The 13,704-nt window shown below is 42.3% G+C and overlaps 1 protein-coding gene across 3 annotated transcripts in view; it reads left to right on the forward strand.

Moving 5' to 3' along the window:
* The window catches only part of ENAH (ENAH actin regulator), a 204,082-nt gene that overhangs the window by 163,813 nt on the left and 26,565 nt on the right, over positions 1-13,704 (forward strand). Inside the window, exons 6-10 of one of the 3 annotated variants that reach the window (XM_060245830.1) lie at positions 601-1,365; positions 2,446-2,750; positions 3,294-3,427; positions 8,724-8,778; positions 11,369-11,417. In XM_060245830.1, coding sequence (XP_060101813.1) covers positions 601-1,365; positions 2,446-2,750; positions 3,294-3,427; positions 8,724-8,778; positions 11,369-11,417 — 1,308 coding nt within the window. The remainder of the gene's footprint in view (positions 1-600; positions 1,366-2,445; positions 2,751-3,293; positions 3,428-8,723; positions 8,779-11,368; positions 11,418-13,704) is intronic. The other 2 variants (XM_060245840.1, XM_060245850.1) reach the window with 2 other exon arrangements.

Genomic DNA, 13,704 nt, shown 5'->3' on the forward strand with positions numbered 1-13,704 from the left:
CCCCCTCCAGGAATGCCTCCCAAAGTCTCCTGCTGGGGAGGAGGCAGGACTTGGCAACCCAAATTGTATATCAGTTTCTGATAAATATTGTAATAGTTGAAAAATCAGTGCTCTGTAAAGCAGAATGTCACCTAAGTCAGTCACTTGAGAAAGCCTTTTCTCATCTCTCATGCTGTGTGTGGAATTACTAGTTTGTAATGTGAGTGTGTTATCTACTTTCTGTGGAGGACGAGGTATATTTATTTATATACTGAAGTTGTTTCTTAATCCTAAAACAAACGTTAAGATCACTACACTTGATTCCAACTGATTAATTTTGCTGACTCCCTGAGAGCTTATTCTGTAGCTGAGTTTCTGGGATTTCCAGAATGTGCTTGTAAAGCAAAATATTGGGACAAATAGATGTCAAAATTGAAAGCATCTGTTGATAGTATATAAATTCTTCTAACAGTAATTTACTTGTGCCTAATCCTCTGGTACTAACGATAGTCTACATTTATAAATTTTGTTTGAATGCTGGTTTTGTTGCTTCATTAGCTCCCTTTTTCTCTCTTTCCTCTTTTATCCTGCCTTTGCTGCTGCTTTCCATCTTCTGTCCAGCTCCATCTTACGACAACTCCCCGTATAGCACTTCACTTCCTGAATACTCCAGCTGCCAGCCTCCTTCAGCACCTCCTCCATCATATGCTAAAGCAATGTCAGACTCTACTCCGGATTATACTATAGTGACTTCTGCACAGCCAGTTTCCTCCCCCCCTACACCACCACTAAGGCACTCCGCATCACGTTTTGCTACATCGTTGGGTTCAGCCTTCCATCCTGTTCTTCCCCATTATGCCACAGTTCCCCGTCCTCTGAACAAAACTTCTCGACCACCTTCACCTGTGAATCCCCCAGTGTCTCTTACTTCAAGTACCAAGTCCACTACCTGGTCTGCTTCTAGTTTTGCACCACTTCCCCCATCTCCTCCAGTAATGATTAGCAGCCCTCCTGGCAAAGCCACAGGCCCAAAGCCTGTTCTACCAATTCCTGTTACTGCTCAGTTATCTCAAATGTTACCATCCCCTACAGCACCCAATGGGCTTCCAGAATTGGCAAATTATCCAGCTCCTTCACCACCTACCTCGGGTCCAACCCCACCTCCACCTTCCTTTCAACCTCTTTCACTCTCTGGACCTCAAGCTGCTTCTCCAAGCTCCCCTAATTCCTCAGCTCCCTCATCCAAGCCTAGTGTTCTCCCTTCTCCCTCTGCAGCTCCCCCTGCCTCTGTTGAGAACTCTCTAAACTCTGTGCTGGGAGACTCCTTTGCTTCTGAGCCAGTTTTGCAGACAGCCTCTCAGCCAAGTGAACCTTCGTCCCAGCAGGGTAAGGCTTTCTGTTATTGCTACTAACTAACTAATCAGGAATGCACTCAAAACTAATTTGCATCCAAAACGTAATTTAATACCTTGGAAGTTGCAGTGATCTTAATACCGCCACTACCAACAAATGTTTGGCAAGTATGCTATGGAGAATTGTGAAAAATTAAAGATTATGTTTTTCTCATATACCAAATATGTTTTAGAGAATGCTTTGACTATTTGCTGAATATGCTTTGTTATTTTTTTAAAGAAAAGATTGGATATAAGCATAGTGATTAGCTTAGTGTTGATTAATTTTGACTGTTAAACAGACTTTTCTCAGTTCCATTTTATTCAATAAAATATCCAGAACACCATATTGTTGCTTTGGTTGTATATGTATGTATGTATATACATGACAGTATGTGAGCAGATAGTAATAGCTTATATGTGCAGCTGTTCCACTGATGTTAGTCATGCAGTAATCAAGCACTCCAAGGAGAGAAATCTTACTTTCTACTTACTAGAAATCTTCTGCCTGCATTCACAAACCAAACTCATATTTATTGGACAAGGACAAGCTTTATTCAGTGCTGCTTAAAATCCATTTAATAAACACTGGTGATTGGGAAAATACTTTCTCCACAAGCATTTTGAAATCTAACTCCACTAATACATACTTTTAAGAAAGTGTATAAGTTTGAGACATAACTAAGTAAATAAAGAAATTCTATTGTAATTATTGTCTTCTCTTAAATGGGAGAAAATAAAAGAATCTGAAAAAAATAGATATGCATTGTAAGCTTATAGCTGGGACATACACCATTTTGGTGCTATGGTCATTAATTTTTATTCAGAAAGTCTGCTTAACACATTCAGATTCTGCAAAATATTGAACGTTGTTTATTACTAAAAAGTTTTTGAGGGCTGGTTTTCTAAAGTGAATTGTTGGCTTGTTACTCTTAAAGTACACATTATATAGGGGAATACTTTTTTGTGATGCTGAGATATTTCTTACTGAATTAGGATTCCTGTGAAGGTATATAACTTTTTTTCTGATAGTATGCAGTTCTTGTCACAATTTTTGTGTTTCTTTTTTAATTAGGTGTTATCCAAGGGCCACCTGCACCTCCACCACCCCCACCTCTTCCAGCTGGCCCTGTTCAGTCCCCATCAACTGTCCCACCTCCCCCAGGGCCACCGCCACCACCACCTCTTCCACCGTCAGGGCCACCACCGCCACCTCCACCACCACCGCCACCACCCCTTCCTAACCAGGTTCCTCCTCCACCTCCTGCCCCTCCTTTGCCTGCCACTGGTTTTTCCATGGGATCGATGGCTGAAGACTACCGCCCTTTAACAGGACTAGCAGCTGCTCTTGCAGGAGCCAAACTTAGAAAAGTATCTCGGGTAAGTACAGCTATAATTTTAAAATATATATATTAAGGCACCAAATGAAAGTTGTCGTCTATTCACATGTATTCTTATAATGAATGAGAATAAATTGAGTGATGAAATATCTCTATGTCTGCACAATTTTTTTTTTATCGATATTACTCATAGTGCCTAATAAGTCTATATCAGCCTGTATCTAAGCTTTTGGACATTCAAATCTAGAGTTGTTATTTGTACACTTCAAACAGGGCCAGTATGACCCAATAAGCCAGGTAGGCGGTCACCTAGGGCACCACCTGGCTGCTGGGGTGAGGGGGCGAGTGTCCCCTCCCCTCTCTGCTTGCACCCCACTGCACCTTGTGCACTTGCCTTGGAGACGCTTGGAGCAGCTCCAAACGCTTCCGAGGTGAGTGAGTGTGCCAGCCATTGTCCCCTCTCAGCCCCTTCCAGGTCTGTGTTTCGTCTGCTCTCAAATATATGAAGGGTTTCTTTAAAAGTAAATACCTCATGAAAATGTAATCCCCATATGATTTTAGTTCTGTGCATTGTCAATATCAGAATGAAGAGTCTCCTAATCCAAGTGGAGGAACAAGCTCTGCTTCACCTAAAACAGATACTGGGCGTGGGAATGGGCCACTGCCCCTAGGAGGAAGTGGATTAATGGAGGAAATGAGTGCACTGCTGGCCAGAAGGTAAGACCATGACTTGACCTTTATAGAATTCTTTGTAGTAGTTTAGAGTAATCTTTAAGAGCTTTAGTCCCTGCATTAATGCATGCACTATGTGCTGGCAAATGTGTGTTTCCCATTAACGTGAATTGGGAGTTGTAGACATCCTATCTCTCTGCTGCTTGTATCTTTCTGAAATACATGTGGTATAAATTCACTTTTAAAAATGTAACTGATAAAACATAATGTTTACCATTCTCCTGAAACTTTCAGTTGAAACACTAGGGTTATAGTTGTATTTCAATTGCCCAAATCCAGGCAGCCTCATTTGTACATTGTCCAAATCAATTGTACTAGGTTTCACATTACTGTTAGTTGGTCACCTCCTGGCAGGCACAGCAAAAAGGTGAGGAAGTATCTCATTATTACCTAATTTGTTTGCTCATGCCTTCTTACCAGATAGCAGTGAAGGTTGTTACCTGGAGAGGGGTAGCAAGCTGCTCTGTCCTGTTATCTCTACATCTGTTGCTTTGTGGTTCTGAATTGCTCAGTTAATGTCCAACTAGAAGTTCCAACTACTGGAGTGCCCTTATGTTACTCAAAAGTTTTGAATCCTTGACAAAAAGCACTTTTTCCCTCAGCTCATAGCAGTAGTGAGTGAGGGTAGGGGGAAAAACTGAAGTCTTCGTCATATTGAGGTCCTCTCTGGTCTCTTGTTCTGTGTATTCTTGCCTTCTCCTGAATTTAAGGTGTGTAGTCAGGAAGAACAGTGCCTTCCATGTTGTGGCTCCCAAACTTAAAGCCTTACTTTAGGAGACCAGGAAGGGCCTTCTACTGGCTGCCACCACTCTGGTAAGTGTTTTTATGGGAGGGCCCAGAATACCCACCCAACCTCTGTATCTTCCTTATTAGCCACCTTTTAACCATGACCAAAGAGGATCCAAGGACCTAGGCAGTTTTACACTAACAACAGGTTTATTATAAGCGCTCAAAAACAAGTGGGTTGTAAAAATTTTTAGTGCAACAGTGAATAAAGAAACAGCAAAAGTTGGTGCAAAGAAATAAAAACCCTGACGCAATTACATAAATATTCCCTTCTTAATGCCAAAGACTCACCACCCTCTTTGGGTGAGAGATCTCTTCCCAGCTGCAACTTGCTTCCAGCTCAGCCTTTTCCAGATAGAACCACCCTCTCTGTGTCTGCAGCCTCTCCAGAGAGAATAACCCTATCTGCCACTTGGCCTATTTATGCTTTCCTCCCAAGTCCCACCCCTCTGGGCAGGTTTTCCTTCCAAAACTGCTTTCACCCAATCAGGAGGGACAGAAGGGATCCTGGAATATGTAGGCTCTGTAGCTGCTCCTACACAGGCTTCTCTGGAGCCTAGTCCTAGGATCATGACATTCCCAAATAGTTGTTTGTCTGGCAACAGCTTGGTGAAGTTTTGGTACAAGTTAAGGGCTTGATTTTTGTATTATATGTCTAAATAAATGCTTATTGTTTGTCTTGATGCTTTTAGCAATCTGTTGCTCATGCTAACTGAATGCTTATTTTGCCTGACCCTGTGCTCATTCTGTTCACTTCACTGGGGCAGGCCAACTTTTTAAAAGAAGCCCTTTTTTGCCTTCGATGGCTTCCTTGACTTGGATCATTACTGATGCAGGTCTTCTCCAATGAACTTAACTTAAGAGAGCGCAGGGTAAGACAAAGGAAGTATTAAGTTAATAAAAGGATTGCTAATGGAAGATAGGGAGATTGCAGAAAAGCTAATGAAATATTTGCATCTACATTCACTGTAGAAAGTGCGGGGCATTTTCCCAGGCTAGTACCACTGTTTTCAGGAGGGAAGTCTGATTAACTGAGTCAGATTAAGGTGATGAAAGATGAAGTTCTGGACCTGTAAGGGAAGGAAATTGTAAACCGATAAGCCTCCAGGTCCGGATGACATACACCTATCTGAGGTAGCTAAATGTTACATTATTGATCTACACACACACATGACAGGAAGCAAATAGTTGGAGTAAATCATTCTCTAACTGGATGGAATTAAGCAGGAATACTAATACTGCTCAGAAGGAGCAGTATTAGGTCCATTGGCAGTGAATTCCACATGTTAATCACCCTTTGGGTGAAGAAATACTTCCTTTTATCCATTTTAACCTGATTTCTCAGCAATTTCATTGAATGCTGCCCACGAGTTCTTGTATTGTGAGAAAGGGAGAAAAGTACTTCTTTCTCTACTTTCTCCATTCCATGCATAATCTTGTAAACCTCTATCATGTCACCCTGCAATCAACGTTTCTCCAAGCTAAAGAGCCCCAAGCGTTTTAACCTTTCTTCATAGGGAAAGTATTCCAAACCTTTAATCATTCTAGTTGCCCTTTTCTGCACTTTTTCCAATGCTATAATATCCTTTTTGAGGTGCGGTGACCAGAATTGTACACAGTATTCCAAATGAGACTGCACCATCGATTTATACAGGGGCATTATGATACTGGCTGATTTGTTTTCAATTCCCTTCCTAATAATTCCCAGCATGGCGTTGGCCTTTTTTATTGCAATCGCACACTGTCTTGACATTTTCAGTGAGTTATCTAACACGACCCCAAGATCTCTCTCTTGGTCAGTCTCTGCCAGTTCACACCCCATCAACTTGTATTTGTAGCTGGAATTCTTGGTCCCAATGTGCATTACTTTGCACTTGGCTGCATTGAACCTCATCTGCCATGTTGACCCCCACTCACCCAGCCTCAACAGATCCCTTTGGAGTGCCTCACAATCCTCTGGTTCTCACCACCCTGAACAATTTAGTGTCATCTGCAAACGTGGTCACTTCACTGCTTACTCCCAACTCCAAATCATTAATGAACAAGTTAAAGAGCATGGGACCCAGTACTGAGCCCTGCGGTACCCCACTGCTTACCGTCCTCCACTGCGAAGACTGCTCATTTATACTCACTCGCTGCTTCCTATTAATTAGCCAGTTTTTGATCCACAAGAGGACCTGTCCTTTTACTCCATGACTCTTGAGCTTACTAAGAAGCCTTTGATGAGGAACTTTATCAAAAGCTTTCTGGAAGTCAAGGTAAACAACATCTATTGGGTCCCCTTTGTCCACCCCCTCAAAGATCTGCAAGATCTTCCCTTACAGAACGCATGCTGAGTCTTCCTCAATAACTTGTGTTCATCAATGTGCCTACTCATTCTGTCCTTGATAATGGTTTCTACCAACTTTCCCAGTATTGAAGTCAGACTGACTGGCCTGTGCTTTCCCGGATCTCCTCTGGGACCCTTTTTAAAGATGGGGGTGACATTTGCTACTTTCCAGTCCTCAGGAATAGAGGCAGATTTCAATGAAAGATTACATATTTTTGTCAGGAGATCCACAAGTTCAACTTTGTGTTCTTTCAGAACTCTTGGATGTATGCCATCCGGACCTGGTGACTTATTAGTTTTTAATTCGTCAATCAGTTGTAGGACCTCCTCTCTTGTCACCTCAATCTGACTCAGGTCTTTCAACACCCCTTCCAAAATTAGCGATTCTGGAGCGGGCAAACACTTCTCATCTTCCACAGTGAAGACGGAGGCAAAGAATGCATTCAGTTTCTCCGCCATTTCCCTATCTTCCTTCAGTAATCCTTTTACCCGTTGGTCATCCAAGGGCCCCACTACCTCCCTGGATGGTTTCCTGCTTCTAATATATTTGAAGAAAATTTTATTGTTGGTTTCTCAATGAAAATGTCAGCCCAGCTTGCCAGAACAGTGAAAAAGACACAAAAGTCTACGCTGAGGAAATGCCTGGTACAGATCCATGGTGAAGTCTGTTTTGGAATACTGTGAAGTTCTGGTCACAGTATCTCTAAAGAGACATTGCAGAACTGGGGAAAGTACAGAAAAGGGCAACCAGGAATGGAACACCTTTCCTTTGAGAAAAGGCTGAAGAACCTAGGACCAAAAGAGATGACTAGGGGTAACATGATAAAGTTTATAAAATTATGCAATGGGTAGAGAAAGAATGGACAGGGAGAACTTTTTCTCCCTTTCCCAAAATACTAGAACTCGGGGGCTTCCAACTTGATGGACAAAAGGAAATGCTTCATTACTCAGTGAGTGATTAAAATGTGGACTTCGCTGACAGAGGATGTAGCGATGACCACAAGCATAGATGGCTTTAAAAAGGAATTAGGCAAATTCATGGAGGATAGATCTGCGAGTGGCTACCAGCCATAGTGACTCTATGTTCAGAGGGAGTGCCAGGAGAGAACAAGAGGGGACAGCCTCAGCCACTGTGCCCTGTTATTTGCCCTCCAGAGTAATTGGTTGGCCACTGTGAGAGACTAGATGGACCGCTGGTCTGATACATTAGGGCTCTTCTTATGTTCTTACCTACCTTAGCTTTCTGTGCACTGTTTTTTAATGCCTTTTTGTACAACAGTTTCCATTTGAGCTTAAACCTATTGTTTTTGTCCTTTTAATTACTTTACCCTGCTGGCACTTTCTATTCCAAGTTGTCATTCTGCTTTTTTATTATTGTCAATTCTGTATTTTATATATAATTCATATTTTACTCCTGATCTATGTTGTAAGTTTCCTTTGGATTTGAATAGCTGAGAATATGTGGGATTTAAATATTTTGAATAAGCAAATAGTAGCTGGTAGGGCAGAAATTTTGCTTATTGACCTCAAGACATGGAAAGAGGAGGTGAATAAGTATGGCCATTTCCTTGTATTTCAGTCATAGGTAACACTTCCCTCATTGGCTAGAATAGTACAGGTGGAGAAGGAATGTGTTTCTCACAACATAGTTGGATAGAATACTGCCTGTATATTTTGCCTTGTATTTGGACGCACAAGGCTGCCTTATACTGAGTCAGACCATTGGTCTATCAAAGTCAGTATTGTCTAATCTGACTGGCAGCAGCTTCTTAGAGCTTCATATCAAGGTATTCCACACCACCTACTACCTGATCTTTTAACTGGAAGTGCCAGGGTTTGAACCCTGAGGCCTCCTGGGTTCGGTACATATGTTCTACAACTGAATCCTGGTCCTGCTCAGTTTTTGGATATACGAAGGTTTTTTACATGAAATCTGGGAACTCTGGATAACTGGTGTACCTGGACTTCTGTGCATTATCAACAGCTGCCTTGGTGTGCCTTTATTACTGTAAGCATTCCTTGATGTGTTCAGCAACATTTGTGTGCTTGGTGCTACTCCATGCTTCAGTAGAGGATGAGGGGGTTTAGTTGGGAAAAAATGATAGCAAAGTCATATCTTTTGTTTTCTGAGAAGTGACTGAGAATGCACTTTCTCTCTACTTAAAGGAGAAGAATTGCTGAGAAAGGATCATCAGAAATAGAAGCAAAAGATGAAAAGAATGTAAGTTAATAAATGTATATTGCTGGTTTGCATTGTGCAGTTTAATAATTACAACTGAATTATAAATTTTAACACTTCAGTTCATTGTTATCTGTGTTAGCCATAAGCCATAACAAAGTATGACTGGCCTTCTAAATTTAAAGAACATTTCAAAGGCTTGTGTTGATAATTTTCCTTAATATAATATACACTACAAGCAGGAACCCACAAGGACTTGCAGGGAGCATCTCATTTCTTCCTCTTCCACTTTTTCTTTTTTCCCTTTCCTGAAAGCTCTGGTAGCCTCTCCCTTTTTTCCTCAAGTCAGTTTCTACTTCTAGGGCTGTCAACCTCCAGGTCTATCAGGTGTAGAGATCAGTTCCCTTTCTGCTGCCAATTTCAGGTTTGGAAATTCCTGGAGATTTGGGGGTGAAGCCTTGGAAAGGCAAGATTGGAAAAGGAAAAAAACCTCAGCTAGTTATAATGCCATAGAATCCACCCTCCAAAGCAGCCGTTTTTTTTCAAGAGGACTGCTCTCTGTCATCTGGAGCAGGCGTAGTTCTGGGTGATCTCCAGGCTCTCTCACCAGTGGTTGGCAACCCTTGTTCTGCTGTATTGGAGAGTAGAGCCTATAGTATGATACCCCCTCCTCTCCTCAAAGCCCACCCTCCCCAGACTTTAGCCCCCAAATATCCAGGAAATCCCTAATCTGGAATTGGCAACCCTATCTCCTCTCCACCCAACAGCCAGCCTCTCTTTATCTGCCCCTCTGTCTTAAGCTCTCTCTTCCCCATCCCAGAAGCCTCTACCTAGGAAAATTGTGGCCCAGTATGTGGCCACTGGGCAGGCCTGTTTGCATGTTAGGAAACCCTCAAAGCCCTGTGGAGTGGCACCTCAGTTTCCCCTGCATTGCCCACTCCACACTATTTCCTCATTCCCTTCCTCCACATGGCAACCCCCATATCCTCTCCCTGCCTAATTCTCTCCTTCACAGCCATTCACCAACTTAAGGGGAGGGACGGTGGCTCAGTGGTAGAGCATCTGCTTGGGAAGCAGAAGGTCCCAGGTTCAATCCCTGGCATCTCCAAAAAAGGGTCCAGGCAAATAGGTGTAAAAAACCTCAGCTTGAGACCTTGGAGAGCCGCTGCCAGTCTGAGAAGACAATACTGACTTTGATGGACCGAGGGTCTGATTCAGTATAAGGCAGCTTCATATGTACTGTTTGCCTCCCATCTTCGGCTATATTATTATATATATTATATTATTATTTATTTACTTCATGTATACCCCATCTTTCTCCACAGTGGAGACCAAAGCAGCTTACATTATTCTCCTATCCTCCTTATCTGCACAACACTGTGAGATGGGTTATAAATATGTGACTGATCCAGTATCACCCAGTGAGCTTTTACAGCAGGATGGGAATTTGAACCCGTTTCTTCCAGACTCTACTCTGAAGCTCTAACTACTACACAACACCAGCTTTCATAAAGTGGCTGCTGTGGAACAGTAGCAAGCAGCCAGGCCTAGTTGAGTCATGGAAGTTAGTGGTATCAGATCACCAAAAGGTTGGTGCCAGGCCTATGGTTACCAACCTCCAGGTGAGACCTGTAAATCTCCTGGAATTACAACTGAGCTTCAGATAACAACAGTCTGTCCCCCTGGAGAAAATGGCTGTTCTGAGGGTGGACTCTATGGCATTAATATCCTGCTGAGGCCTCTCCCCTCATCCAAATCCTGCCTTCCTCAGACTCCATCACAAAATTGCCAAGAATTTTCCCACCTGGAGCTGGCAATCCTAGTCAGGCCTTTCCCCCAGGAATTCTTCCTCAAAGTCAGAAATAGGCCTTTTTGTTCACTGAATCTCAGCCTTGGAATGTTGTGGTTGCCTAACAACAGCCACTGAGGGAATTTGATGCTTAAAGTTACAGGAGTTCCTTTTACCATTTTCAGGTTTTTAACGCCCCCCCCCCTTTAAAAAAAAGATTTCAGATTTTTCTGCAAACCTTGAGCCCCTTTTTAGGTTTGTAGAAAGATCTGTCTTACCCAGTCACAGTTCCAGATGCCAGATTCAAGTATCCTCAGATTTGGCTGGCTTCACTATTAGTATATAGACTGCATCATTGCTTCAGAGAGTGCAATTTTGATAGATTCTGAAATTGTCTTTTACTTCCATGCAGCTTTTAGAGATTTTATGTCAATACCCTTTAAAAAGTTTTAGCTCTTATACATTTTACTGGAGTTGGCAATATTATTATAAACAATAGTCTTGTGGCATCTTATTAGTCTTTACATTATGCTAGACTGAAAATCCTTCATGGTCTCAAACCCATTTTGCCTAATCTGATGAAGACAGTACAGCCTTTGAAAGTACTTGGTAGAATAAAAAGTTGTTAACTTTACAGCGCTACAAGACTCAGGTTTATGTTTGTTGCAGCAGATTTACATCCCTCTACCCAGCTTGCTGAGGGGGAAAGTGTAGATGACTGGGGAAGGCAATGGTAAATCACCCCATAAAAAGTCTGTCGTGATGCGATGTCACCCCGAAGTCGGAAACGACTAGTGCTTTGACAGGGGACTATCTTTACCTTTTTAATTCTAATTTGCCTAGGAAGAACCAGAACCTTCAGCATCTAAGCCTCCTTCAACAAGCACACCTGGTAAGTTGTATAAATAGGGTAATGCAAGACATTTTGTAGTTTTCTACATGTCCAGTGTCTTCAGGGGAAACAGTTGTGGTAACTAACATGAGATTTTCTTCTGTTGACACTCAGTTTTTTCATGACCAGTTTCCTAGGTTCACTTTAATTTCCCAAGATTCTTTAAGGTACCACATTTTTCAAGTTCTAGACCTAGAAACTGTTTCCTGCGCAAGAAAACAAAATAGTTATCTGTATAATAATATTGAAGCAGTTGTTAACTATAATCAAAGGTAAAGAAGCTGAAGAACTGTTTAAAAATTATCGTTAGAAAGTAGAAAAATACTGAATAGGATAGAATAGTGTTTAGCTACAGGTGTTATCAGAAAGTGGCTGGGTGTGTGTTAAAATTTGGACTGTTGCTTAAATGTGTAACCAATTCCTTCTGTTTTGTGATAAGATGGATTTTAAAATAAAAATATACCATTGTCGGAGGGGAAACATACTAACTTCCTAGGAATGCTATATATGGAACAGAATTGGGACTCTACCAGTACCTGAAGCTTTGACTTGCATGCAAAACATTCCATGCCATAGCTATTGGCTGAGCAGGTCACTCAGGAGCAATCAGTCACTCTCCAGTCAGTTAAAAGTAGTTCTCCATACCTTTTCAAGTGTTGTTATAGGCCTGGGTTCTTTTAATGTGGTGTCCCTGGGTGCCACAGTACCCGCAGATACTATCCCTGGCTCTTGCCAAGCTTTTCAGAGAGTGAGTGGAGCCATTGTAAGGCAGGGCGGAGCCATTTTAAGGCAGGACTTGTGGTTGGCTGTTCTCATTTCAATCCAAAGGTTTTCTGTGGCTCAGTAGCAGGTGCAGCCACTGGAGAATCAGGAGGACTGGTGAGTACTCAGTCCCTCTTTACTCAATGTGTGGGTCCATTTTGCCCCAGGCTTTTTTCTATTCCTGCTTCTTTCCCCTTCTTTGAGGGATTTTGCCTCTTGTGGTAGCCATTTTTGATGGTGCAAACCACTTCCTCTCAAAATTTCAAAGGTGCCCACAGTCTCAAAAAGTTGGTAACCCCTGCTCTAATCACTTCCTTATTCTTCCGTTTAGAGCTGTTGCAGTGTCTTCTCTTCTCTTTCTTCTTTATATTAGAAAGGCACGTGCACACTGTTGTGCTCTGGGTAGGAAGTCAAAAGTATCAGTACCCACCTTTTCCTATCTACCTTTTATCATCCTGTTTCACATGTGCACATGCACACATTCCCTTGCTTTAGACTGGAAAAGAACTGCTATTGACTTTGCAGCAGAGCTGTCATTTGCTCTTTCAGGGATAACATAGTACTAGATCCAGTAAGCTTTTCAGACAGGGAAAAAAGGAGTCCTCTGGGGTTACCAGAAAAAGGCTATGCTGGAAGTGAAACCTGCTTGTATAAAAGCTGTGGTCGGTGCTGACTAAACCATTTGTTGAAGGACTTGCTTCCCAAACAGTGCACTAGCTGAGGCAAGACTCCAAATTATAATATCTGACAAAAAAATAGAAAGGCCTACATTGCCACTTTTCATATATCCATCAGAGGATTATTGGTGTTGTAGGCTGCTCATGTAGATTATTTATTTATTTATTTGATTTATAGCCCGCCCTTCCCATAGAACAAGCTCAGGGTGGGTTACATCATAGAAACAGTCAACAGTTAAAACCAAATTAAAATATATAAAATCTAAAATTATAGGACTAAACACTGAAAGTTAAAAATGACAAATTCAGCCTTACAGGCATGGCCTGTTGTCCAGGTCCAGCAGGAGCTACCGCACTGAGATGGAATATAAGGGGGGGGGGGGCAATAACAAATGATGTCGGCTGCCTCAGCTGAAAGCCTGACAAAAGAGTTCTGTTTTACAGGCTCTGCGGATTTAGTGTAGGTCCCGCAGGGCCTGAATCTCCAAGGGAAGCTCATTCCACCAGGCAGGAGCCAGGTACAGCCAAAAAGCATTGGGTCTCTGATTGTAAAGACCTACAGGGCTCATACAAGGAGAGGCGGTCCCAAAGGTATACTGTCCCCGGCTGTATACAGCTACAAAGGTAAGTACCAGCACCTTGAACCAGATCCGGTACTCAATAGGTATCCAGTGCAGTTCATGCAGCACAGGATGGATCCATGCCCATGCAGGCAACATCATCAACATCAATGCAGCAGCGTTCTGCACCAGCTGGAGTTTCTGGAGCAGGGTCAAGGGCAGCCCCACATAGAGAGGATTATAATAATCTAGCCTAGAAGTGACCGTCACATTGGTCACTGTCTGATC

This window comes from Heteronotia binoei, chromosome 1, assembly GCF_032191835.1.
Source record: "Heteronotia binoei isolate CCM8104 ecotype False Entrance Well chromosome 1, APGP_CSIRO_Hbin_v1, whole genome shotgun sequence".
NCBI classification, from domain to species: Eukaryota; Metazoa; Chordata; class Lepidosauria; order Squamata; family Gekkonidae; genus Heteronotia; species Heteronotia binoei.